Source organism: Diabrotica virgifera, chromosome 2 (genome assembly GCF_917563875.1).
Source record: "Diabrotica virgifera virgifera chromosome 2, PGI_DIABVI_V3a".
NCBI classification, from domain to species: domain Eukaryota; kingdom Metazoa; phylum Arthropoda; class Insecta; order Coleoptera; family Chrysomelidae; genus Diabrotica; species Diabrotica virgifera.
This window is the reverse complement of record NC_065444.1, coordinates 65,582,061-65,607,587: the sequence shown is the minus strand read 5'-3', so window position 1 is coordinate 65,607,587 and position 25,527 is coordinate 65,582,061. Positions and strand designations below refer to the sequence as shown.

General features: G+C 32.5%; 1 protein-coding gene across 2 annotated transcripts in view; it reads right to left on the bottom strand.

The window, feature by feature from the left end:
* Positions 1-389: 389 nt before the first annotated feature.
* The window catches only part of LOC114335778 (ran-binding protein 3), a 58,569-nt gene continuing 33,431 nt past the window's right edge, over positions 390-25,527 (bottom strand). Inside the window, exons 6-8 of one of the 2 annotated variants that reach the window (XR_007696105.1) lie at positions 19,643-19,738; positions 7,841-8,061; positions 390-653 (exon numbers count right to left, since the gene is read on the bottom strand). Coding sequence is in view for 1 of the 2 variants with exons in the window: in XM_028286070.2 (XP_028141871.1) it covers positions 7,939-8,061; positions 19,643-19,738 (219 nt within the window). In the remaining variant the exon portion in view is untranslated. Of the gene's footprint in view, positions 8,062-19,642; positions 19,739-25,527 lie in introns of both variants that reach the window. The other variant, XM_028286070.2, reaches the window with a different exon arrangement.

Here is a 25,527-nt window from a genome sequence, read left to right as displayed (position 1 = left end):
TTAGTTCTTTTTCGTTTTTATGTGTACTTACTTTCATCCCCATTTAATCCCAGTGTCAGCATTCTTCATCTCAATTTGCTCGCTCATCTAATTTTTTTCCCTTTTTGTTTCTTCTCTGTTGTTCTTTCCACATTCTCTTTTTCTTCTTTTGATTTACCCACCTCTTCCTGAAATGTTTAGTCGTATTTTCGTTTTTTCATTTTCTGCTGATAATCTAGTAGCTCCCTCCATTCATTTTGCATTTTTCTCTGTTTAATAATTCAGAATTGGTACAGTATTTTTCATTCTTATTCCCACCATAAAGTGATCCGAATCTATTTCCGGCTCTGTAGGTTTTGATATTAATAATACAAAATCATAACATACCAGCAAGTAAAATAAGTTTAAAATCATCGTCACAATCATTTATTTTAGGAAAAAAATATACAAGATAAGGTACAACATTATGGAAGTCTAATTTCATCTATAAAAGTATGTACTTTTTGATTAATTGAAAAATGAAAAAAATTAAAAAATGGTCTAGTTCTTTTCTTTACCAGTAACTACAATGTTAAACCTATTCAATCATTTACTCTGAATTAGTAAATATATTATATCACACTTCCCCGTAGTGTATGAACTATTTTAAAAATCTGGTGTTTTTCTTGTGTACACTGAAAAAACAACATATTTGCTTAATGCTATTAAAAACTAGTGCGTAAAATAGTACATATATAATAACATATATGAAAAGGATGTAAAAACATTAAGCAAGAGCTTGCGTCAACAAGGCCAGCCCATTGACGTCACAAGCGACACTAAATCATTAGTTAAAAAACCGCAATATCGAACTTAAAACAAAAAGCTCAGGAATCGGGAGGAAAAAACCTGAACCCCATTCAATATTCGACCATCTGTTATTATTTTCACCCAAGAGATTACAACACAGGCATCGAAAATTTTAGTTGTTACACAAAACTCAAATACAAAATACTGTTACACCGGCTCTTGGCCTATCGATAGCGTTAACATACGTCCGGACAGTCCGGATTTGAAAGACATGTCCGGATATGACAAATGTGCGGATTTTTTCCTTTGCGAAAAAAAATGGAAAAAACTTGGAAAATGGAAAAAAATGGGAAATTTCATTCTGCGCAGCAGTTTACCTACAGTAGGAAAAATTAAAGAATACCCATGAACGAACATATAAAACACGCTGTATTTTCCTGTCACTGTGTCATACAAAAAATTGGCCAGTGCAGGTACATGTAATAATTATTATTACATGTACTTGCGCTGGGCAATTTTCTTTGTGACACGGTGACAGGAAAATACAGCGTGTTTTATATGTTCGTTCATGGGTATTCTTTCATTTTTCCGACTGTAGTTAAGTTGGTCGCACTGCTTGTCAACAGCGCACGAGCACGAGCAGACAATAATCGGTTGACAGTTAGTTGAGTTAGTGTAATGACTAATAATATTATTTTCTAGGTCTAAAGTATGTTAAAACAGGTGTATATGTATTTAAACTGGCAAAGATTTTCGATGTTAATTGCATATTGTAGCGAAACAGCTGTACTTTTAATTGTGCCATATGCATTTCGCATATATGTACAATGTAGAGGTAGCAACACAGTCAAATTCACATTTGATATTTTTACAACCCTTTGGACTACTCCTGTCCGGATTTGGCCTTAATAAGTTATGGTAACCCTATCTATCGAACATCTGCGAACTATAGATAATTCAATGGCGGCCTCGAAGCAGAATCGAGAAATTTCTACGGGGATCATGGACCGGTTCAGAAAATATATATACATATAAGGAACGATTTAAATTTTTAGGATCAGTTTAAGACATACAGCACGACCAAATTCACTTTGTATTTGAGGCGCTCAGAGCAACAGTGGCCTAACCCACAATCCACAATTTTAGCAAAACGCTTTTATTACATTAAAGTTATCCCTTGTTTAAGTATTTTCAGATGCGGAGTGGCTCAAGCAACCAATACTTGAGCCACTCTGCATCTGAAAATACTTAAATAAGGGATAACTTTAATGTAATGCCACTCTGCATCTGAAAATGCTTAAATAAGGGATACATTTAATGTACTAAAAGCGTTTTGGTAAAATTGTGGGTTGTGGGTTAGGCCACTGTTGCTCTGAGCGCCTCATTTGAGATTTGGATGCGCACTGTTGTTGACGTTCGGTTTTTCCACATTTTCTGAATTTTATTTTGGTACCGTGTAGGTATTTTACTTGGCAAGACGTTACCAAAATAAAATTTAAAAAATTTGGAAATACCGAACGTCAACACCAGTGCGCATCCAAATCTCAAATACAAAGTGAATTTGGTCGTGCTGTAAATCTCTATTGGCAAGTAATAAATATAAATTACACATTATTATGTTTTTTTCTACGACCGTTTAATAATATGCTCATTATTCGCCATTTTTGAATACATAATAACACCCATTACTTTACCCGTGAGTAATAGTTCATTACTCACGGGTTGAAGTCAGATTCAAGTGGTGCATGGCACTTTTAATAACCTATTAGCAAATAAAATTACTCAAACTTGTTTATTTAATAAAATAATCATTGTAATTTATATCAACAATTAAATTCGAAAAATGTTAAAGGATTTTTAACTGTAACAATGGGTCAGTATATGTATTTTTTACGTTTAAATTTCAACATTTGACATTTTAAGATTGACGTTATTAAAAGGTAAATAAACAATCGGTATTAATTCCGCAAAAGGACTTACGGATATGAAATTTATATCAATGAATTCTGTTTTACTTACTGTTGATTGTACTATAGATTTTTATTGAGAGCACCCGTTCTTTTTCATGTAATTGCCTTAAAATGTATGTCCTATTTTTAAAAGCCCCGCTATTCCATGACACTATTAATGACAACTGTTTGATTGTTTCATAAGCTCAAGAAGGGTAATTCTAACAGTGTTGCCATAGTTATATAAAATATGTTTCCTTATGACAAATAAAATCTTTCGATTTTAAATAATGTTAGTAGTTGATAATTACATTTTTCTACTAACCCAAATAAAAAAAGGTCGTAGAAAAAGTATAGTATTCTACTTGCATATAATGGCTAACTTCATCATCGTGAGTAATAGCCATCATTACATGCTCGTTGAATAATATACTATAGTGTTAGTGTAAATGGGATTGAGTTTTGGCAATGCCTGAACATAAAATCCAAGACCTGACCAACACGTTGAAAGGTTACATTACTTCTTAATATTCAATAAAAAAAAATAACTCAGATATCGTTTATAATATATCAAGCATTAATAGTAATCAAACAGTTGTATGGCAACACATGTTTCAGTAGTTTCAGTATATACATACATACAATTATAACTTCTAAACAACTCTGCTCCAACTTTACGTTTGCTTCTAGACCCGTTGCCTTATAAAAGAAAGGACATTTGTTCATAGAAGGCCCGAAATATGGACAAACTAGACATATAATACATACAAACTAGACAAATAATAGTAGTCTCCCGTTTTACAGCTAACGTGGCTTTGGCATTATAGAAGGGTAGTCTGCTATCTGTAGGATCTACGGTATACAAGGAAGGTAAGGGGCCAGTGCTACGCTTCATCCGCCTATTATTACCACTGGTTTTACCCAAGGTACTCATTTTATTCAGGCTGCGTGGAAGTCAGACATCCTACCGCCTGAGCTATCCGGCCCAAACTTTTGAAATAACTACACTCCAATCTGGCATATTGTATAAAGTCTGGATTCATAAATAAAGAACAACATTTAATGAACTTAAACTTCACAAATAAAGAAAGGGGTTTCTTCTTCTTTTAACAGCTTTTGATTGTCCATTCCTGGACGTAGGCTTCCCCTTGAAGTTTCCATTTTAATTTGTCTCTTGCTACCGGGTGCCACTGTTTCCCCTTTTTCTTTCACGTGGTCCAGCCACCTTTTTGGAGATCAACCCACACCGCTCTTATGTAACCTATGTCTCCATTGTACGATGCATTTAGTCCACCTGGCATCATCTTTACGATACAGTAAAGCATGACAAGCTGATGGAGATATTAACCAATATTGGAATTAACACCTGTGATTTAAGGATTATCAGCAATCTGTACTGGAATCAAACATCCTCTATCCGGACAGAGGCAGGAGAATCCGACGATATCAAAATCAAACGTGGGGTCCGTCAGGGATGTATACTATCCCCACTGCTATTTAGCATCTACTCTGAGGAAATTGTTTCAAGAAGCAGTGTATGATGTTGAAGCCGGAATTCGAATTAACGGAGAATGTATCAATAACATAAGATACGCAGACGACACTGTGGTATTCGCTGACAGTTCTGAAGCCCTACAGGAGTTAATGAACAGAATCGCAGAAGTCAGTCAGAGATACGGACTTTCACTAAACACTAAGAAAACAAAATGTATGATTATCTCAAGAATAAACAGCAATTTGGACGAATCAGTGTGAATAGTCAACAAATAGAAAGAGTAAAAACATATACCTACCGTGATACGAACGCCAATGAAAATTGGGATCATTCTATAGAAATCAAATGTAGGATAGAGAAAGCAAGATCTGCATTTCAAAAAATGGCAAAGTTGTTCAAATGTCATGATTTGTCGATACCCATAAAAGTCAGATTACTACGATGTTATATCTTTCCTACACTGTTGTAGGGAGTTGAGTCGTGGACTCTCACAGACACCACCTGCAAGAAAATTGAGGCTTTTGAGATGTGGCTTTATCGTCGAATCGTGAAGATATCTTATACCGACCACATTACTAATGAGGGTGTTTTGCTGAGAATGTAAAAATAAAAAGAGCTGTTATCAAAATAAAAACAGCCAAAATCGAATACCTCGGTCACATCATGAGGAACAGTGAATGATATGGACTGCTGCAACTGGTCTTACGTGGTTCAACACAACCACTACAAATCTTTTCAGAGCAGCAGTGTGCAAAGTACAGATTGCCATGATGATCGCCAACATCCGAAACGGATAGGCACTACAAGAAGAAGAAGAAGAAGGCATCATCTTGTCAGGCATCACGTCCTACCATTGACCACTTCGGTAAAGTAGCGCGTTGTATTATGTGCCAAGAAAGGGGTATCTAATTTATGTGACAACATAATCTTCTGATAGTTAACTGTGTTTTTGTTTAAATCTTACACCTAATGGACCGCATAGATTTTTTAACCAATGTATGGATTGTTATTGTTATTAGAAATCAAGGATATATCAAAAATAAGAGTTAAATAGTGTTCTTCAAAGTTGTAGAGTTAAAGCAAGATTTGACAGATGACAGATGTGCAATGTGATGTCAGTGGGCGCGGCATCCGATGACAGAGTGTGAGTGGCGGGGGTGTCCAAATCGCATAATTAACACCACAACTGTGCCAAAACAATATTTCAATTAAAATTAGAGATCTGTAACAGATGCGGCAATTGTCGCATTCAGAAGATGTAAAAGTGACAGAGCGGTTCCGCAACTGTTGGGAATTCGTTCTTTGAATGTGGCGCTACTTGCGGAACGTGTTACGGAACGGTCGCCATGACAGTGACCTCATTTTAATTCCGCTACCTCCGTCCAACGTATGCTACTTTTGTCAATCAATCAATTGTTCCAATTTTGTGAATTGGAAAAGAGCGCAGACGGTAAACAATCCATGGTCTTTGACCATGATTATGAAGTAAAAAACAATTTATTGTGCAGAGGCCTGTTAGAGAAACACACCTGTTACCGCTCTATCAGAAACTGCTCCCTCACTATTTCCTCTCCTGAATGCGACCAATATTTGAACAATATCAATCATTATTTGAATAATGTATAAAAAAAATGTAAAATCTGATTTTTTTCGTTAAAAAGTATACAGATTCCAAATAATTTAACAATGATTATAAATCTGTACGTTAGAATTGAAAGGGCGGTAGTCCATTTTTACAGTAAATGGAGATATCCAGCCAATAATACACTTAAAGGTGTTATCTTTCGAATGGTGGTTAATAGGTGGTTGTACAGGCAATATTACTAAAATTTCAAGTCGGATGTCCACTGTGAAATTTATTGCAAAAAGCCCTATGTGGTACACCGGTCTTTTTTGCATAGCACACTGATTGTTAAAAAGACGGTAGTCCAATCTCTATGGACAACCCCATGTCAGCTGTGTAAAAATTGAGGTTATAAGCTAATGTTTTTGCATGGTTTATAGATAAAAGTAACTTTTTCTTTATCGAGATTAATGTGATAATAAATAACAACCAAAAATGTCTGAATCAAGAGCAAAAAAGATGGTTCTACTGAGGTCAATCTTCATTTCAAGCCGCCTAACATTGATACATGTGACACCTGTGACAGTTTTGAAAATAAGCGAAAAGAGACAGATCCTAATGTTGAAGATATTTTAAAGAAAAAAGCAGATCATTTAAATGACGCAGATGACAGATACAAGTTAAAAAGGCAGGATAAGATAAGATGCAAGCAGAATTTAAAAGAAGTCGTAACAATGATGGATTTGCAAAAATGCCTCCCTACACCTATGTTAACTAATGGAAAATCGTTTTATTTAAATCAGTTATGGACATTTAATTTTACCGTCTATAATGATAGTACTGCCGAAGGTTCATGCTTCATGTGGGACGAGTCTATTGCAAAAAGGGGTAGCAACGAGATAGCTTCCGCTGTGATAATGTGGTTAAAAAATTTACCTTCTACAACAGAAGAGGTAACATTTTGGTCAGACAACTGCTCTGGCCAAAACCGAAATGTTTTTTTTATTTTGTATGTATATGTGGGCTGTGTATGTATATGTGTCCATAACACCTCAGTAGTTAGAATTCACCATAAATATTTACTCAAGGGGCATACACACAACGAAGCAGACACAATACATGCACTAATTAAGAGAAAGAAGGACAGACTGCCTACTATGAATATTTCTGTACCTCATGAATGGGCCCAGTTTATAAGGACCTGCAGTTCGTTAAAACCACTTATTATTGTTTATGAGATGAAAACAAGTGACTTTTTTAACTTTGAAAAAATGGGCAAAGAATCGACAAGCCCGTTTGTGAATCGGAAACGGAACACAGACAATGAACCCTTTCTATGCTCTAAAATTGTGCACTTCAAAGTCGAAAGAGACCACCCTGGCATTATGTTTTATAAAACAACATTTTATCTCTGTAATTTTAAATCTGTCAATTTTAAAAGGAAAATGAGAAGTTCTCTCGATGGTCTCCTATCAAAGACATTGGACCAAATAAATAATGAAAATTCAATTACAATTGATAGTTCAAAATATAACCACCTAATGGAATTTCTAGAATGGATACGTTCTACTTACCATTCCTACTATAAATCTTTAAAAACAACAAAAAATAAAGTTGTCATAAACGAAAACCATTCCTCATGTTCCGAAGATGATTAAATTCTTTTTAATTTAAGTTTTATATTATTTTTGTAATGTTAAGTTTTGATTATAACGTTCTTTTCCTAATAAAATCATACCAAAGGGCGGCTGTCCTGTTTTTTATTGATATAGTACCACAGAACAAAAAAGGCTGTAGTCCTAAATTATTTATTATTTCAATACAAAACAACTTAACGCCGATTATGTTACTGTAAAATAAAATACAAAGCATGCTTTACCACTTTCCTTTAAATCATAAAGCTGCAACATCATTTGATAATTTTAAATGCATTTAAAATTATGGTGTACAAATTAAGAGCACTAATTTTGATCTACTGCAAAACAAACTGAAAGTGACTTCCGCCCTTTCAATTCTAACGTACAGAAATAATATCTACAAAGCCTGATATTTAATTATCACTACCTGCTAATAAATACGTTTTTTCAGTGTAGACCTATTTAAATCACAATAATAGAAATATTATCCTTTTTGTTTTTTTACAAATATGTAGCATAGTGAAATCAATCGGTTTTTGTGGGAGAATCGGATGATGGTTCGGTTTTTTTACGTTTCTGGGCGGCGATCTCTCTTTCCAACCTCGTCTGAAGGTGTGAATACAGCCTATTCGAGTCTTCTATATTGCTCTGTAACATTACAAATTATAAGTTTATCTAGCATAAGCTGAGAGTAAGAGAACTGACAATAAGAGCTCTGATATGATACGTGTTTGGGTCAATCCAAGCCAAGTGGTCCAAAGGTGGTTGCTTGACTATTTTTAATATTTTTTATTTTTCTACCTTTTAAACTTTTCAGTCTATAGAGAGTAAAAAATCTTTGTTAAAGCGTGTCGATCATTTTCACGGAAAATATGGCTTCGCTCTTTAGCCAATATTTTTTCTGAGGTTTGTTCTAGAACAATAAATCAAAAACCAAACTTTTTAGAAAAGTATTCTCTAAAAAACAGCCTATAGCATTATTTAATTTCAAACTACCCTTAAGGCCTTAAATGAACCTCAAAGTTTGAATAGGTAAACTGATAAAATTCCATTTTCAGCATTTTTTTTAACAGCATAAGGCAAGCCGATATTGGTTTGTAATTTTTTTCTGGAAAAGACATAAGTACATACTTTAAATAAAAAAAGTTTGAGCTTTGAGACTACAGTAAATTTTTTCAAAAAAAAATCTCAAAAACGTAATTTTTTGAAAAATCTCAAAGTTTGACCCCCTTATATCTCTGATGGGCAAGGATGAAAAAATGTGTAATTTGGCTGAATGTTAGCCCCTAGCAAGTAGAATAAGGAGTAAAAATTTGAAGTTGCAGACTTACGTCATAGTCATATAGGAGTTACAGGCCTGAAAAAATGGTCAAAATTTGAGCGTTTGCGGGCAGGGTAATTAAAATTCAAATAAACTGTCTAATGAAATAAAAATTAATCTATTTTCACCAGATTTCACAATGAATATAAATTTATACAGGGTGGGCCAAAGAAAAGATTCCACCTCGATATTTGGCAATAGTTACCTATTAGATTTTAAATGCCGAAATGCCGAAATAGGTCCATTTTTATTTTTATTATATTGCAACTTTTTGGGATATATTTCATACTACGTGACGTCATCCATCAGAGCGTGATGACGTAATCGATGATTTTTTTTAAATGGGAATAGGGGTCTTGTGGCAACTAAAGATACATTGTACTGCTGTCAGAAAATAGAAAAAAATGTTTATTTCACAAATAAACATTTCTTTTCGCTTAAATTAAATCACAAACAGCCTCCCACTTACCTCTTGACAGTTTGAACATTTAATTTAAGCGAAAAGCAATGTTGATTTGCCAAATAATATTTTTTTTTCTATTTTATGACAGCAGTAAAATGTATTTTGAGTTAAATAAAGTACATACATTCTACTTTTTGTGTCAATTAATTTAATTCAAAAATTATTTTTTGGCCACCCTGTATAAATAATTATATTATTGTTTATACTACTGAACAGAGAATTGAACACTCTTTCAAATGAGATAACATACGACCCCTATTACCATTAAAACAATAATGGATTACGTCATCACGCCCAGGTGGATGACGTCACTGACGATGATACGTAATGGAGACGTATGAAATATATATAAAAAATTGAAATTTAAAAATAAAAATCGACCTGTTTCGGCATTCCCTTAAAATCTAATAACTGCCAAATATCCAGGTGAACTCTTTTCTTTGGCCCACCCTGTATAAATTTGTATTCATTGTGAAATCTGGTGAAAATATATTAATTTTTATTTCATTAGACAGTTTATTTGAATTTTAATTGCCCTGCCCGCAAACGCTCGAATTTTGACCATTTTGATTTTTGACCATTTTTTCAGGCCTGTAACTCCTATATGACGTAAGTCTGCAACTCCAAATTTTTACTCCTTATTCTACTTGCTAGGGGCTAACACTCAGCCAAATTTCAAATTTTTTCATCCGTGCCCATCAGAGATATAAAGGGTCAAACTTTGAGATTTTTCAAAAAATTACGTTTTTGATTTTTTTTTGAAAAAATTTACTCAACTCTCAAAGCTCAAACTTTTTTTATTTAAAGTATGTACGTATGTCATTTGCAGAAAAAAATTACAAACCATTATCGGCTTGCCTTATGCTGTTAAAAAATGCTGAAAATGGAATTTTATCAGTTCAAACTTTGAGGTTCATTTAAGGCCTTAAGGGTAATTTGAAATTAAATAATGCTATAGTCCGTTTTTTAGAGCATACTTTTCTAAAAAGTTTGGTTTTTGATTTACTGATCTAGGACAAACCTCAGTGAAAATATTGGCTAACGAACGAAGCCATGTTTTCCGTGAAAATGATCGATACGCTTTAACAAAAATGGCCGTCATCGGCAAACTAAATTTTTAAAAAATAAAATGAATGCAATTCTGTACTCTCTATGGACTGAAGTTTAAGAGGTAGAAAAATAAAAATATTAAAAATAGTCAAGCAACCAACTTAATTTATATTGGACCACTTGGCACGGATTGACCCGTTTTCGAAACTGCATTATTGACTTGAAAGCTGGACAATAAAGCAGGAACACATAAATAAACTACAATCATTTAAAATGTGGTGTTACAGGAGGATGCTGAGAATAGCTGGACAGAAAAAAACGAACGAGGAAGTATTGCGAGAAATTGGCAAAGAATACGAAGTAATAAACACAATAAAAATAAGAAAGTTACAATATCTGGACCACGTAATGAGGGGACAGCAATATGAAATGCTAAGACTGATAATATAAGGAATGATAAGAGGATGAAGGAGTATAGGAAGAAGGAGGGTGTCATGGTTGATGAATTTAAGGGTCTGGTTTAAAAGAGTTTCAAATAACTCTTCAGATCAACGGTAGATAGAATAAAGATAGTGATGATGATATCCAACCTCCGATTGGGAGAAGGCACTTAAAGAAGAATATCGAGCATATATACACAGAAAAGAAAGACTGTGCAAAATACACGAATAACGTTTAATAATCTTTCCAGCGACATAATCATTGGCCGCACGATCCTAAAATAATACAGAAATAAGGAAAAAAATATCATGTTGGTGACACAACCCCCTCCAGGCCGAAACCAAATTTTTTGAGTAGTATGGACATCTATATTAATAACCTATATGTTTCCTGCAGCCGATTTTGATAATATACATAATTATAAACAAAATAAAGATCAAAAAACTGTAAATTTTCGCTTTTTTCGCCTATAACCAAAAAATTAAGTATTTTAAACAAAGGGCCTAGCCGGGTAAGATGATGAAAAGTGCCCCCAACTCGATACGAATTCCACATAGGTCACCGTTAAGCATATATAGTGAAACTAACTTTCTGAAATTTTTAGCCCCCTAGGTGGTCATGTGACCCACCTAGAGCCTAATTAGGGTTTTTATGTTTTTATTTTTTATTTCAGCCGCATCGAGAACTAGCGAAAAACTTTAAATAAAAAAGTTGTAAGATTTAAAAAGTTCTGTCCGAAAAAAATTTTGTTTTTTATTTTTGGCGCGAAATTTAAATTTTAGAACGATTTTAAAATTTTAAATGAGTATAAAAAAATAACTAAGACATTTTTTTATTTTTGGCGCGAAATTTAAATTTTAGAACGATTTTAAAATTTTAAATGAGTATAAAAAAATAACTAAGACATTCGTTTTCACGAAAAAAATATATAACGTGTATTTTTGCATAATGTTTAACCCTGAATTTTTTCAAATTTTTAAAATTGGTGAAACGCACCTTTAAAAATAAAAAACCGCATTTTTTGGTTTTTTTTTCGTTTTTTTGATACACTTTTATACATATTTTTCAAAAAAGTAACACCGTCACTGGAGTAGGTAAAAAACTGAAAAATAATTGGGGTTTGCTTAATAAAATTTTTTTGTAACACCATCCATTTTCAAGATACAGGGCGTTGAAGAAAACAAAATTTTACACATTTTTTACGATTTTGCCGAAACTACTGGCAACATTGTAATAAAATTTGGCGAGTTTTAAGAGTTAGTTGTACATTTTTTGACATACAATTAAGAATTTTATATTTATCATTGGCGCGCATAGGGGTAATGGTCTGAACTTTTTAAAGAAAAAAGATAGTACGCCACTGACTTATTTCAAATTAACAATTTTGAATTCCTCGTTCAATTTGTGACAAAAAATCTATCCTTCTATTTTCTCATACGACGCTCCATTTTTATTCAAAAAATAAAACATCTTAACCCTTACAAAGTATTCGAACTTCTATGAAATAAAATACAGTGGAACCTCGATAAGTCGGCCCCCGATAACCCGGAAGTCCGGCTAACCCGGACCGATTTTCATCAGACAAACATTTCAACAATAAAAATGTATGTATTATGTTAAAACATTTTATCTGTAGCCGCTTCTGGAATGTCTTAAAAATATCGAGTTTCATTGATAAAACTTGGCTTCGACCATAATATAATATTTGAGAGATAATGGGTATTTGTGTAATTTGAACTATACGGTAAAAATGACTCATGGCACATGGCGGCAGCGGCGACAGAGCGACGTTCATTATCCATTATCGGGCTATCGCAAACAACAGGCACCTTTTATTCCTTTATTTATTTTCAACTGTCTTTTAAAAAATTATTTTTAGAACAATGGTCTTTTAATAACATCGTTCCGATGGCAGACGAAATTGACACAACCGAAACTGACTGAGTTTTTTTACCTAGAAATGAACAATACGGTGGGCAAAATCCCGCAGGCAAATTTTGTAATCTCTTTTATGCGATTTTGTTGAAATCAATAGTGTGCGTAGTGTTCACATAAATAATAGAGAGTATTACGCTCGAAACACACACTAAGAATTTTGAACATACGATGGTTGAAATCTACATAGTGGCTCGAGCAAGTTTCAAGCGGTGAAGGGAGAAAGATTTCATATGCTTGCTCGAGCCACTATGTAGATTTCAACAATCGCACGGTCAAAATTCTTAGTGTGTGAAACAAGCGTTATAATTTCGAACAGCCGTAACGATATCTTCTGCTTTTCGTAAAAGCGTTTGTGTGTTTTTAACCCGGTCTAGTCGCGAATGTTCTTCAGCCAGGATATTTTTATCGTCTACCAGGACCCCTTTTCCCTTCGATTTTACCCTTCATAATCAGCTGCAACAACTCGTACTTGTCATTTCTAATGATATGCCTCGTATGTGCCCCAATATGTGCAACACCATTTCGTTCGAAATATGATCTGTCCATGGTATGTATTTTCAAAATTCTCCTAAAAAGCCACATCTCAAAAGCTTTCTCATTAAGTCAACATTAACAGTCCAAGCTTTGACAGCATAAAGAATAGTAGAGTGGATATAACATTTTACTATCCGATATCGGATTTGCAGGTTGAGTCTTTGGTTACTCATAAATTACTCATCTTCAAAACGGCTGCTCTCGATTGCTCTATATTCTTAATCGAATTTCTGATATCGGATTTAGATCTTCCGTAATCCAGAATCCTAAGTATTTTATCCACTTATTTTAATTTTTTTACTGGATCCATTTATGACTTAATATAATTGACCATATTTCTTTAAAAATTACTGGGCGCGACATATTTTACTGGGCGCCCATTGTTCCCATGTACATTGTTATTATTAACAGTCAAATTTCTTTGTCCAAATGCTTTAAATTTTAAAATGATACTTATAGTAATTTTGGCAAAAAAATTTCTTGGATACGGAAAAAACTACACCAAAAACATTCGCGTGTACAAAGAGTAAGTACGCGATATAGTAATCCGGCCCAGGAGACATTTTGAAAATTTCATTTTTGCCCGCGCTTAAAAGAATTTGCCCACCCCTGGTCTATACTATACTCTATACAATATACAACTATAATAGGTAAGTTAGATGTGTACTGTGCATATATATTTCATATTATTTTAATTATAACGAACTTTATCTATAAGTATACCGTATTTTATTAATTTTTACAATGCTCTCCGGCTAACCCGGATTTTCGATAACCCGGATCGGCCGCGGTCCCGATTAATCCGAGTTATCGAGGTTCCACTGTACTACTATTAGTAATTTCTACATATAAAAAACTAATTCGAATACTTTGGAAGCGTTAAGATATTTTATTTTTTGCAGCATAACGGCGCCTCGTATGAAAAAATGAGAAGATAGTTTTTTTATCGCAAATTGAACTAGGAATTCAAAAATGATTGCTAATTTGAAATACGTCAGTGGCGTACTATCTTTTTTTATTTGAAAAGTTCAGACCGTTACCCCTAAGCGCGCCAATGATGAATATAAAATCCTTAATTGTATGTAAAAACATGTACAATAACTACCTCTTAAAACCCGCCAAGTTTTATTACAATGGTGCCAGTAGTTTCGGCAAAATCGTAAAAAATGTGTAAAGTTTTGATTTCTTCAACGTCCTGTATCTTGAAAATGGAAGGCGTTACAAAAAATTTTTATAAAGCAAACCCCAATTAGTTTTCAGTTTTTTACCTATTCCAGTGACGGTGTTACCTTTTTTGAAAAACATGTATAAAATTATATCAAAAAACGAAAAAAAAAACCGAAAAATGCGGTTTTTTATTTTTAAAGGGGCGTTTCACCAATTTTATAAATTTGAAAAAATTCAGGGTGAAACATTATGCAAAAATACACGTTATATATTTTTTTCGGGAAACGAATGTCTTAGTTATTTTTTTATACTCATTTAAAATTTTAAAATCGTTCTAAAATTTAAATTTCCCGCCAAAAATTAAAAACAAAATTTTTTTCGGACAGAACTTTTTACAGCTTACAACTTTTTTATTTAAAGTTTTTCGCTAGTACTCAATGCGGCTGAGATAAAAAATAAAAACATAAAAACCCTAATTAGGCTCTAGGTGGGTCACATGACCACCTAGGGGGCTAAAAATTTCAGAAAGTTAGTTTCACTGTATATGCTAAACGGTGACCTATATGGAATTCGAATCGAGTTGGGGGCACTTTTCATCATCTTACCCGGCTAGGCCCTTTGAGAGTGAGAAACTTATAAATCGTATAAAAAACTTCAATATGGCGTTCGCTGAATATATCTATCCTTATTGGTTGCTTAGAAAATTGCAAAATAAATCATAAATTTTGAGTTTTTATAAATATTCATAACTTATGTAAAAATTAACTTAGAACGTTCTTATTACATGGAATTCTGAAACTTCTGGTGCTTAAATCATACCCTAAATTTCAAAGCAATTGGTCAAATAGTTTAAAAGGTATTTAATTTGTTTATCCCAAATTAATTTTTTTTTGCAACGCTATAAGTCAGAAAATGAAGAAGTTACAGTAATACTTTGGATAGTTTATGAAAGAATAAGATTTATACTATTAATTTAATTTAAAAAAAAATGACAAAAAATAATTTTAAGTACTGCAAAATTATTTTGCAAAAACATGTGAATTAAAAAAAGGGGGGCTAACTTCGTCCCTAATTGTCCTAGGACAAATGATTTTCTTTCTAAATGTGTATAAAAATTCAGTCTTTCCAAATATGAAAAAATAATTTTTCTACGGGTAACGGTTAAAAAGTTACTCTAATTGTTTATAAGTAAACAAAAAATCGATGTGTTTTTGCAAAATAATTTTACAGTGTTTAAAATTACTTTTTGTCATTTTTTTTAATTAAGTCAATAGTATAAATGTTCTTCTTCCATAAACTGTCAGAAGTCTTACTGTAACCTCATAATTTTCTGACTTATAGTGTTGCAAAAAAAAATGAATTTAGGATAAACAAATTAAATAACTTTTAAACTATTTGACGAATTGCTTTGAAATTTAAAATATAATTTAAGCACGAGAAGTCTCAGCAATTCGTGTAATAAGAAGGTTCTAAGTTAATTTTTACATAAGTTATGAATATTTATAAAAACTCAAAATTTATGATTTATTTTGCAATTTTCTAAGCAACCAATAAGGATAGACATAATGTAACAGATTGCAAAATAAACATTAAACAAGGATAGACATATTCAGCGAACGCCATATTGAAATTTTTTAGACGATTTACTCTTAAATTTGTTTAAATTGTTTAACTTTTTGGTTATAGACTAAAAAAGCGAAAATTTACCGTTTTTTGATCTTCATTTGTTTATAACTATGTACATCATCAAAAATCGGCTGCAGGAAACATAAAGGTTATTAATATAGATGTCCATACTACTCAAAAAATTTGGTTTCGGCCTGGAGGGGGATGTGTCACGAGAAAAATCTTATTTCTCTGAACTATAAAGATATACCCCATTCCACGAATATACGACCCTCTTGGATTATCGCGACAACGAATATTTTACTGTGTAAAATATGAAGAACGAAAGTAAATTGCAAATTATATTGTTGTTTATTGGAGTAATTATTGGAGCAAAATACTTTCGTACTTCTTATTCTGCACACTAAAATATTGGTTGTCGCGATAATCCAAAACAGTCGTATATTCGTGGAATACACCATGGGGAGAAGTTTAGAATTTGTTCACGTGTAATTGTTTAGGTTCGTTTTTTTTTTGACTGCGGATATACCGGGTGTCCACTTATATTTTCCCCCATTTTAACTGCCTATAACTGCTAAACGACTCAAGATAGAAATATGCGGTTTTCGATGAAATGTTTTATTTTAGTAAAAGTTTTGTTTGAATGAATTGAATTTTTTATATCGCTTTTAAATAAAAAATGGATTTATGAAAAAAAAATGTTGACTTTTTTTATTGAAACACCTAGTATATTTTTTGTAAATTGAAAGAACAGTCATTTACCTATCCAGCGATATAAATTTTTTTTTAAATCGGTTGTCAAATGACTGAGCAATTAATTTTTAAAATGAGAAATGCAATGTGGAAATCACATAACATAATATCAGTTTGCTTAGTTATGTTACTTAGTTATGTGATATCCACGTTGCACCTCTCATTTTAAAAATTAATTACTCAGTCATTTGACAACCGATTTTAAAAACCTTTATATCGCTAGATAGGTGAATGACCGTTCTTTCAATTTACAAATAAATATACTGGGTGTTCCATTATAAAAAAATCAACAAAGTTTTATTCAAAAATCTGTATTTTTTTGTAATTGAAAGCGATATAAAAAACTCAATCCATTCAGGCAAAACTTTTACTAACATAAAACGTTTCAGCGAAAACCGCATATTTCTATCTTGAGCCGTTTAGAAGTTACATATAGGCAGTTGAAAAGGGGGGAAATATAAGTGAACACCCGGTATTGTATTACTTTTTAACCGTCAATTTATGAGAAGCTGATACGTATAAATCCGTACGGGGTAACACAGTTGCCGAATTGATTAAAAATATGGCGGTTAAAGTTAATAAAGTTGAAAATTATGTCGGACAATGTCACTCCACAGAATGAAGAGTGAAAAGATTAAGATTAAACTTGAAAGCATAAATGCATAACTTAAAATAGATATTATGTCAAATATATAATCAGTTTAAGAAACAATACCCTAAGAAATGAACTTACACCGAGAAAGTATGACAATATAACAAAATTTGTTATTTAATAACCAAGCAATTGATGAGAATGGAAAAAAACAGATAGTCCAGAAAGCCACTGCGCATCCGCTAGGAAAAATATTACGATTCGGATTTTTTGCACAATCTTACTCAAAATGGACCCCTTTTAACAAATTTGCATGTTGCCAGGACCAAAAATGGTTTAAAAATTTTTTAAACGTTTTTTTTTTTGTATTTTCCTAAAATTATTTTTTTTGCGTGGAACAAAGTTTTTTTAGGTTTTTTGGATCATTCCAAACAGAAAAGGTCTTTAGTGACTTTTCTCTAAAGTTGATAGTTTTTGACATAGAAGCGATTAAAAATTGAAAAATTGCGAAATCAGCCATTTTTAACCCTCAAAAACTATGTGAAAAACTGAAAATTTGAATGTTGCCAAGGTAGGTAGATATTGTTTAAACATTGATTGATGAAATCCCGAAGAGTTTTTTGCAATACAATATTCAAAACTCCTTTGTTTTTTAATTGCTAATCAAGCGTGCGCGACACTATTTTCCTTTGTTGCATGTGTATACAGTATGGTGCAAATGAAAGGAATAAATTCGTTATTTCGTAAACCGGCAACTTTAAGGAAAAATCCCGAAACAGGTCGGTTTTTATTTTTAAGTTATGATATTGTGGCATATATGGCATACTAGTGACGTCATCCATCTGGGCGTGATGACGTAATCGATAATTTTTTTAAATGAGAATAGGGGTCGTGTGCTAGCTCATTTGAAAGGTTCTTCAATTCTCTATTCAGTAATATAAACATTTACATAATTATTTATACAGGGTGTCCAAAAAGTTTTTAAATAAATTATTTGAAAAAAAAGAAGAATGTATGTAATTTATTTAATTCAAAATACATTTTACTGTTACCCGAAAACTAAAAAATGTTTATTTCACAAATAAACATTGTTTTTCGATTAAATTCAATGTTCAAGCCAGCTCCCGCCAGCCACCTGCCTCTTGGAAGTTTGAACATTTTATTTAAGCGAAAAGCAAAGTTTATTTGTGAAATAAACAGTTTTTCACATAGTTTTTGAGGGTTGAAAATGGCCGATTTCGCAATTTTTAATCGATTATATGTCAAAAACTATCAACTTTAGAGAAAAGTCACTAAAGACCTTTTCTGTTTGGAATGATCCAAAAAACCTCAAAAAAACTTTGTTCCATGCAAAATAAATAATTTTAGGAAAAAAACAAAAAAAAAAACGTTTAAAAAATTGTTTTCCCACTTTTGGTCCTGACAACATACAAATTTGTTAAAAGGGGTCCTTTTTGAGTAAGATTTTGCAAAAAATCCGAATCGGAATATTTTTCCTAGCTGATGCGCAGTGGCTTTCTGGACTAAAGGGTCGTTTAAACACAGCGATAAATCAAACAACTTATCAAGGTCAATCGAGTTGTTGCAACTTATCATTGTGTGTAAACGGTGCATCGCACAACTTATCAAAGTTGGAGTTGGGTTGAAGGTGGTATCGCATTGAATTGCAGCGTCTAAACAGCGTTTCAACTTGTCATCACAACTAGTTGCTGTGACTTATCGTTGTGTTTAAACGACGCTTAAAGGGTCGTTTAAACACAGCGATAAATCAAACAACTTATCAAGGTCAATCGAGTTGTTGCAACTTATCATTGTGTGTAAACGGTGCATCGCACAACTTATCAAAGTTGGAGTTGGGTTGAAGGTGGTATCGCATTGAATCGCAGCGTCTAAACAGCGTTTCAACTTGTCATCACAACTAGTTGCTGTGACTTGTCGTTGTGTTTAAACGACGCTTAAGAGAAGCAGACAAGAATTAAAAGATGACGGAATGAACAAAGTTTATCTTGAGAGTAATTACACTTTATGAGAGTAATCTTAGTTTTTCTTATGAATTGTTAGATCGTTGAGACAAAAGAACTACATATTTTGAAATCTCAAAATGTAGTCGCAGGAACCTTTTCAAGAGATGTACACATAATTAGTTTCATTTACTGATCCAATTATGTAATAATTTTTAATTGTGTAACAGGTAGAAGAGCGAGATGGAAATGAACTAGAAGAATATTTAACAACAAAGGGTTAAAATGATTCAATAACTCTGAATCTGGCGTTGGAAGCTTCTAATTTCTTTTATAAGAGTTGACTAATGAAGAAAAGTGTAATATAAGATGTATTTACTTACCATGAGTAGAAAAACTTTTATTTCTCCACTAGCATCCAGTGCTGTAACTCTAATACTTTTTTCGTTTGCTTTTTCTACTACCATTTCTGCCCAAATCTATAATTAATGCCAAATTAAAATATATACAATTGCAAAATTATACTGCAGTTATAGTAAGATAAAAAATAGTCGTTGTGCAAGATCAAGGTACCAATATGATTAAATTTCGATTTGAGATAGGTGAGTGAAGAAAGCGGTAAAATCGGCAACACTGCTTATGAGAATGAGTTGCATTATTTACCACGGTCAATTCGACGAATGAGTGAATAAATCCGCGCGACTCGGGCGTGGGAAGCGGTGTTGCCATGTATTGGGTGTACTCCTATATCTAATTTAAAAGTAAACACACGGTATGTGTTAAATGAAGGCACTCAACTGGGAGATTACTTTAGGCGTATTTCAAAATTTTGCTACTGAACGATTTCCGTGACAATCGAAAAAATTGCTTAGATCAGTAACTTATAAAAAATAATATAACAGAACATGTATTTCGGTGAGTATCAAAGCCTATTAGTTTAAACTTAACCCAAGTTAATTCAATAAATTACTTTTCGGTTACGGGCCTTAGGAAACAGAGGTTGGACCTCGCAAAATGGACACAAGTCCGGTTTTATTTTTTTCTGATATATCAAGGGGTGCTTATTACGAGACTAACTTTTTCTTAAAAAATTTAGCCCCGGAACCCCCTTCTCATTTCTTTAAAAGGGGTAATTTGTGGTTTTTGCGAAACGTAGCCCTTCCTGTACGTTTTGCAAAAAATTTCCTTAATAGAAATATGAAGAGGACTATATTTCCTACTATTTATTTCCCGACAGCATATGTCCATCGCCCACCGTTTAGCGGGGGTGGCGCCCCAAAGTTGAGAAGTTTTTAAAAAAGATGTTTTTAAAAAATAATAATTTTCTCCTAACTGTAATGGAAATCAAGAAGAAACCCTGCGACAATTACATCACAAATAAGTGGCTGATTTTTTGGTTTAGATTTCATTTAAAGGCAATTTCCCATTTTTTAATTACAGAGTGTTACATTTTAAGAAACCCCTTTTTATACCATCTGAACCGCTTATGCTAGAGTAGAAAAACTTTCAGCGATTACCCATGTACTGGTGTTATTTACAAATTTGTAGAATGCACCCCATTTTTTCCCGGAACCACCCAAAAAAAATGAGAATTAATAAAGACAGTGATTTTATTGGAATCACACCATGCCCTTTATTAAAATGCTTCCTTTATTAAAATCGGGCTCCAGTTTTTGTTTTTTTTTCCGTCACCTATTCATTTTATTGATAACGTACTTATGGAAAATAAAAGAACACACTGTCTGCTATACATTATGACCTATGCATATTTTACTTTCTTTGCACCCTAAAGCCACAGTGGTGGCCCAAAATCAATTTTTGATTATTTTCGTTATTAATTCTCCTTTTTTTTTGGGGTGGTTCCGGGGAAAATATGGGGGTGAATTATAAAAATTTGTAAATAATACTTGTACAGGGTTATTCACTATATTTTGACCCCCCTGTAAACTGCTTTATTTACAGAATTAGAAAAAAATGTAAAATACAAAAGTTATTCGATTTTTAAATTATGATTTTTTGACATAATATATATCATACTAGTGACGTCATCCATCTGGGCGTGATGACGTAATCGACTATTTTTTTAATGAGAATTAATAGGTGGTGTGTGCTAGCTCATTTAAAAGGTTATTCAATTCTCTATTCAGTAATATAAACATTAGGATAATTATTTATACAGGGTGTCCAAAAAAATTTTTTTTAATTAAATTAATTGACACAAAAAGAAGAATGTATGTATGTCATTTATTTAATTCAAAATGCATTCTACTGCTGTCAGAAAACAGAAATAAATGTTTATTGAACAAATAAACATTACTTTTCACTTAAACTCAATGTTCAAGCTGCCACCCATTTGCCTCTTGGCAGTTTGAACATTGAATTTAAGCAAAAAGCAATGTTTATTTGTGCAATAAACTTTTATTTGTTTCAAAAGAAACTTTCTGTGTATTCTAATGAATTTTGGGCCCTCGGTAATAATGTAATGTTTCAATCTGCGATTAAATTTTTCAAAAATACTTATTAATTTTCTCAGAATTCCGAAAAAAATGAATGCATTTAAAAAGCATTGGCCCGAAATGTTGGGCCTACGCTCTTAATGATCACTGTTACTACGAATCAAATTGAACGAAAGTGGTAAGAATTAATAGTATTAATAAATGCTCTATAAAGTGATGCTGACGAAAGACTGAAAAGAAAGATGAATACAGTAAAAGCTCCTTATTCGCGCTTCCTTTATTCGCGTTTTCACTATTCGCGGATTAAAAAAATGCGACCCAATTCCTATATTAGCGGCCCAAGATTTCTTTATTCGCGGATCGAATTTTATAATATACCTAAATAAAACGCATTTGGTACCATCTGTCAATGAGTCAGCAAAAATCGACTACAGTGGAACCTCGATTATCCGTCTCTCCATTAACCGTCACCTCTGTTAACCGTCAGGGTACATACAGAAGTTGTATTGACTACATAAGCAAACATTTTAATGTAAAAAAGTAAAAAAAAAGTTAATTTGATTTGTGATGAGGACACAAACGGTTATCCATTGCCGACAGATAAAGAAATCGTTGAAATGGCAACAAAGGCGGACCTAACAGATTCAGAAGCTGACACAAACTTGGAATTTGACTGTAGCTATATTGATGAACCTATTTTAACTGATAAAGATTTGCGTAAATAATCTAGAGAAACTGCATCTCATTTATTATGCAATAATCCATCGAGTGGTATTCTCAATAAGAAGAAGCCAATAAAGTAGATTGCATGATCGTATGCCGATTAAGAAATTCAGCCGTCGCAAAATGTGAAGCAACAGTAAAACAATCAAGGATTTCAGAAAATTTTAAATTGATTCAAATGTACGAACACAAATCCCTCTTATATTGACAAACAAACCATACAAATGAAATTTGAGCGTTGTACTATGAATTTTTAATTTTTTTTAATGTTCTGTTAACCGTCTTTTCGATTATCCGTCATACCCTTGGTCCGGTGCCCTGACGGATAATCGAGGTTCTACATAAGAAAAATTAAATTAACCTTATTACAACTACACCTAGATTAAATTTTTAAAAGCTATCGGCATCGGCAGTTCCTTTGAGGTAACCCGCTGTCGCCGTCATCGGTGTTTTTGAGACTGTAAACAATGAGAATGTTTAAGTAAAATAAACTATGTATTACTCAAAACATAGAGCATTTATGCCTGGTTGCACCAACAGATCTTAAGCTCCAGCTTAGCTGGGATCTACTTATAAATAGGGCCTCCTTGAGTATCACTTACGTTGCACCATAATTTTAGATTCTTACCTTATTATCAATTATATCTATTATTATATTATGGTATTCTGATTGTAATATATTATAATTATATTATATTAATTCTTATGATATTCTCGACTTAAGCTTAAGATCTGTTGGTGCAACCGGGCATAAGTTCTGCCGCAATCACAGGTTCCATGCTTTGGCAAGAGCTGCATTTCTTGTTTATTATTTTACTTTTCCATTCGTTACAAAAATTGTAAAAATGCAATGGTATTCAAATGGGAATTCATTTTTTTTCGAATCCTGAGAAAACTCATAAGTATTTTTGAAAAATTTAAACGCAGAATGAAAGATTACGTTATTAACGAGGGCGAAAGTCCCTGAGAACTTCTACAATGTTTATTTTAATAAGTTACAGGGGTGAAAAACTAAGAGAAAATTTAGTGTGAATTTTAATTTCAAATATCTCATTCAAAATAAACTTTTTATTTATTCTAAGGGACTTTCGGTCCTCGATAATAATTTAGTATTTCATTCTGCGTTTAAATTATTCAAAAATATTTATTGCTTTTTTCAGGATTCGAAAAAAATGAACACAATGTCGTGGTAATATTTTCTAAATCTATCTTTGTCTTACAACGCACTCAGTCGAATTGTCAGCACATTGTCAGTTAGACAGTGACAATCAGTGACAATTTTAAATATTTGACATGGCATCGAGAATATTTTGAGTTGTTAATTAAATAATATTATAGTGTATTTGATAAATAATTTATTTAAGACGTGAACTTAAGGGGGAAGTCTACTGTGATAAGGGAAAAACGGACCGATTTTCCGGATTTTTTTTTTTCTAACAAAATATGACTCGTACATTAAATTAAATTAAACCGTCATATTTATTATATATTCAAGTATTTGTAAAAAAAATTTCAAGTCGAAATATTTAAAATTGCCGTCGTGGCACTCCTTCAAGCGCAGGTCCGTCTTTTTTTAGGTGCCCAAACGGTGTACATGAAATCACACGTCTGGGTGATCTGAAACAAAAAACAAAATATTTTTATTATCTACATAGTATTGACTCTCGTCTGACGGAGGATTTTTTTGATATCGTTTTTTGTTTAATTGTTATGAACAATAATAACATCAAATTTTGGCAAAAAAATAGAAAAAAATTTCAAGATTTTTTTTTCGGCTCCAAAATGTTTTATCGACAAAATCCTCCGTCAGACGAGAGTCAATACTATGTAGATGATAACTATATTTTGTTTTTTTTTTCAGATCACCCAGACGTGAGATTTCATGTACACCGTTTGGGCACCTAAAAAAACGGACCTGTGCTTGAAGGAGTGCCAAGACGGCAATTTTCAATATTTCGACTTGAAAATTTTTTTACAAATATTTAAATATATAATAAAGATGACGGTTTAATTTAATTTAATGTACGAGTCATATTTTGTTAGAAAAAAAAAATCCGGAAAATCGGCCTGTTTTTTCCCTTGTCACAGTAGACTTCCCCCTTAATAAAAAGTTATTTATTGTGTATTATTTGTGGAAGATCCAAGCAGAGAATATATCAGGATAATATATTCTGCGATCCAAGTATTTTGTTGTTAAAGATGTTCAAAATTGTAAGCGTTCCATAGTAACAATATATTATTAAAAAATCACTTTAACACTTTTCCTCTTTTCTCGATTGAGTATTAGTTTTTGTTGTACGAGTACATATAAATTATTACAATCACTGAATACACAGTTAGTGAAAAAATTATCGCATTTATTAACTGAATTAATAATTTGCAATTATACAAATAGCAGTTATCCAAGAACATTCAAAAGCAATCTCTTTGAGTTAATGATGATATTTTCAAGTAGAATGACATTCTAGTAATGTTTACATATCCATACCAGTGTGAATTTTACTACACGTAATTTGCCGTGTAAAGACAGAAAAAGTAGGGATAGCCGTAAAATATTTGAGAATTATGTACCGATGGCCTTAAAATAAACCAAATTAACATGGAACGATAACACGTGCGTGAAAGTGTTCATGAACCGTTCAGAATTAAAGCCCCTCGAAAATGATAGATGATGACCCAAGTCTGAAAAAAAGGAAATTGAAGTGGATGTAATAAAGATATGGAAAGTATCGAACTTTATAGAATATACCAGCAACCAAATAAAAAACAGTAAAATAGGTGTATTAAGATAGGACATCTGAGGTGAGCAGGGCATGCAATGTGGATGGAATAAACAGACTCAGTGTTGGCGAAGAGAATAATATTCAAAAGGAAAAGTATTTCCTGTTATTTACAAAATGTAATCGATGTTAAACTTTACAATGCACATGTATTGTATAAAAAATATTACTGCAAATAAACCATAACCATTATTAGATTTTAGAAGAAGTATTGCTACAAACAGAATTCTATTCCCAATCCAAAAATGTCAGGAAGGACTCCTGTAATAGTATCTTCAAGAATTGCACCGGGCGGAGGTCCAATTTGAT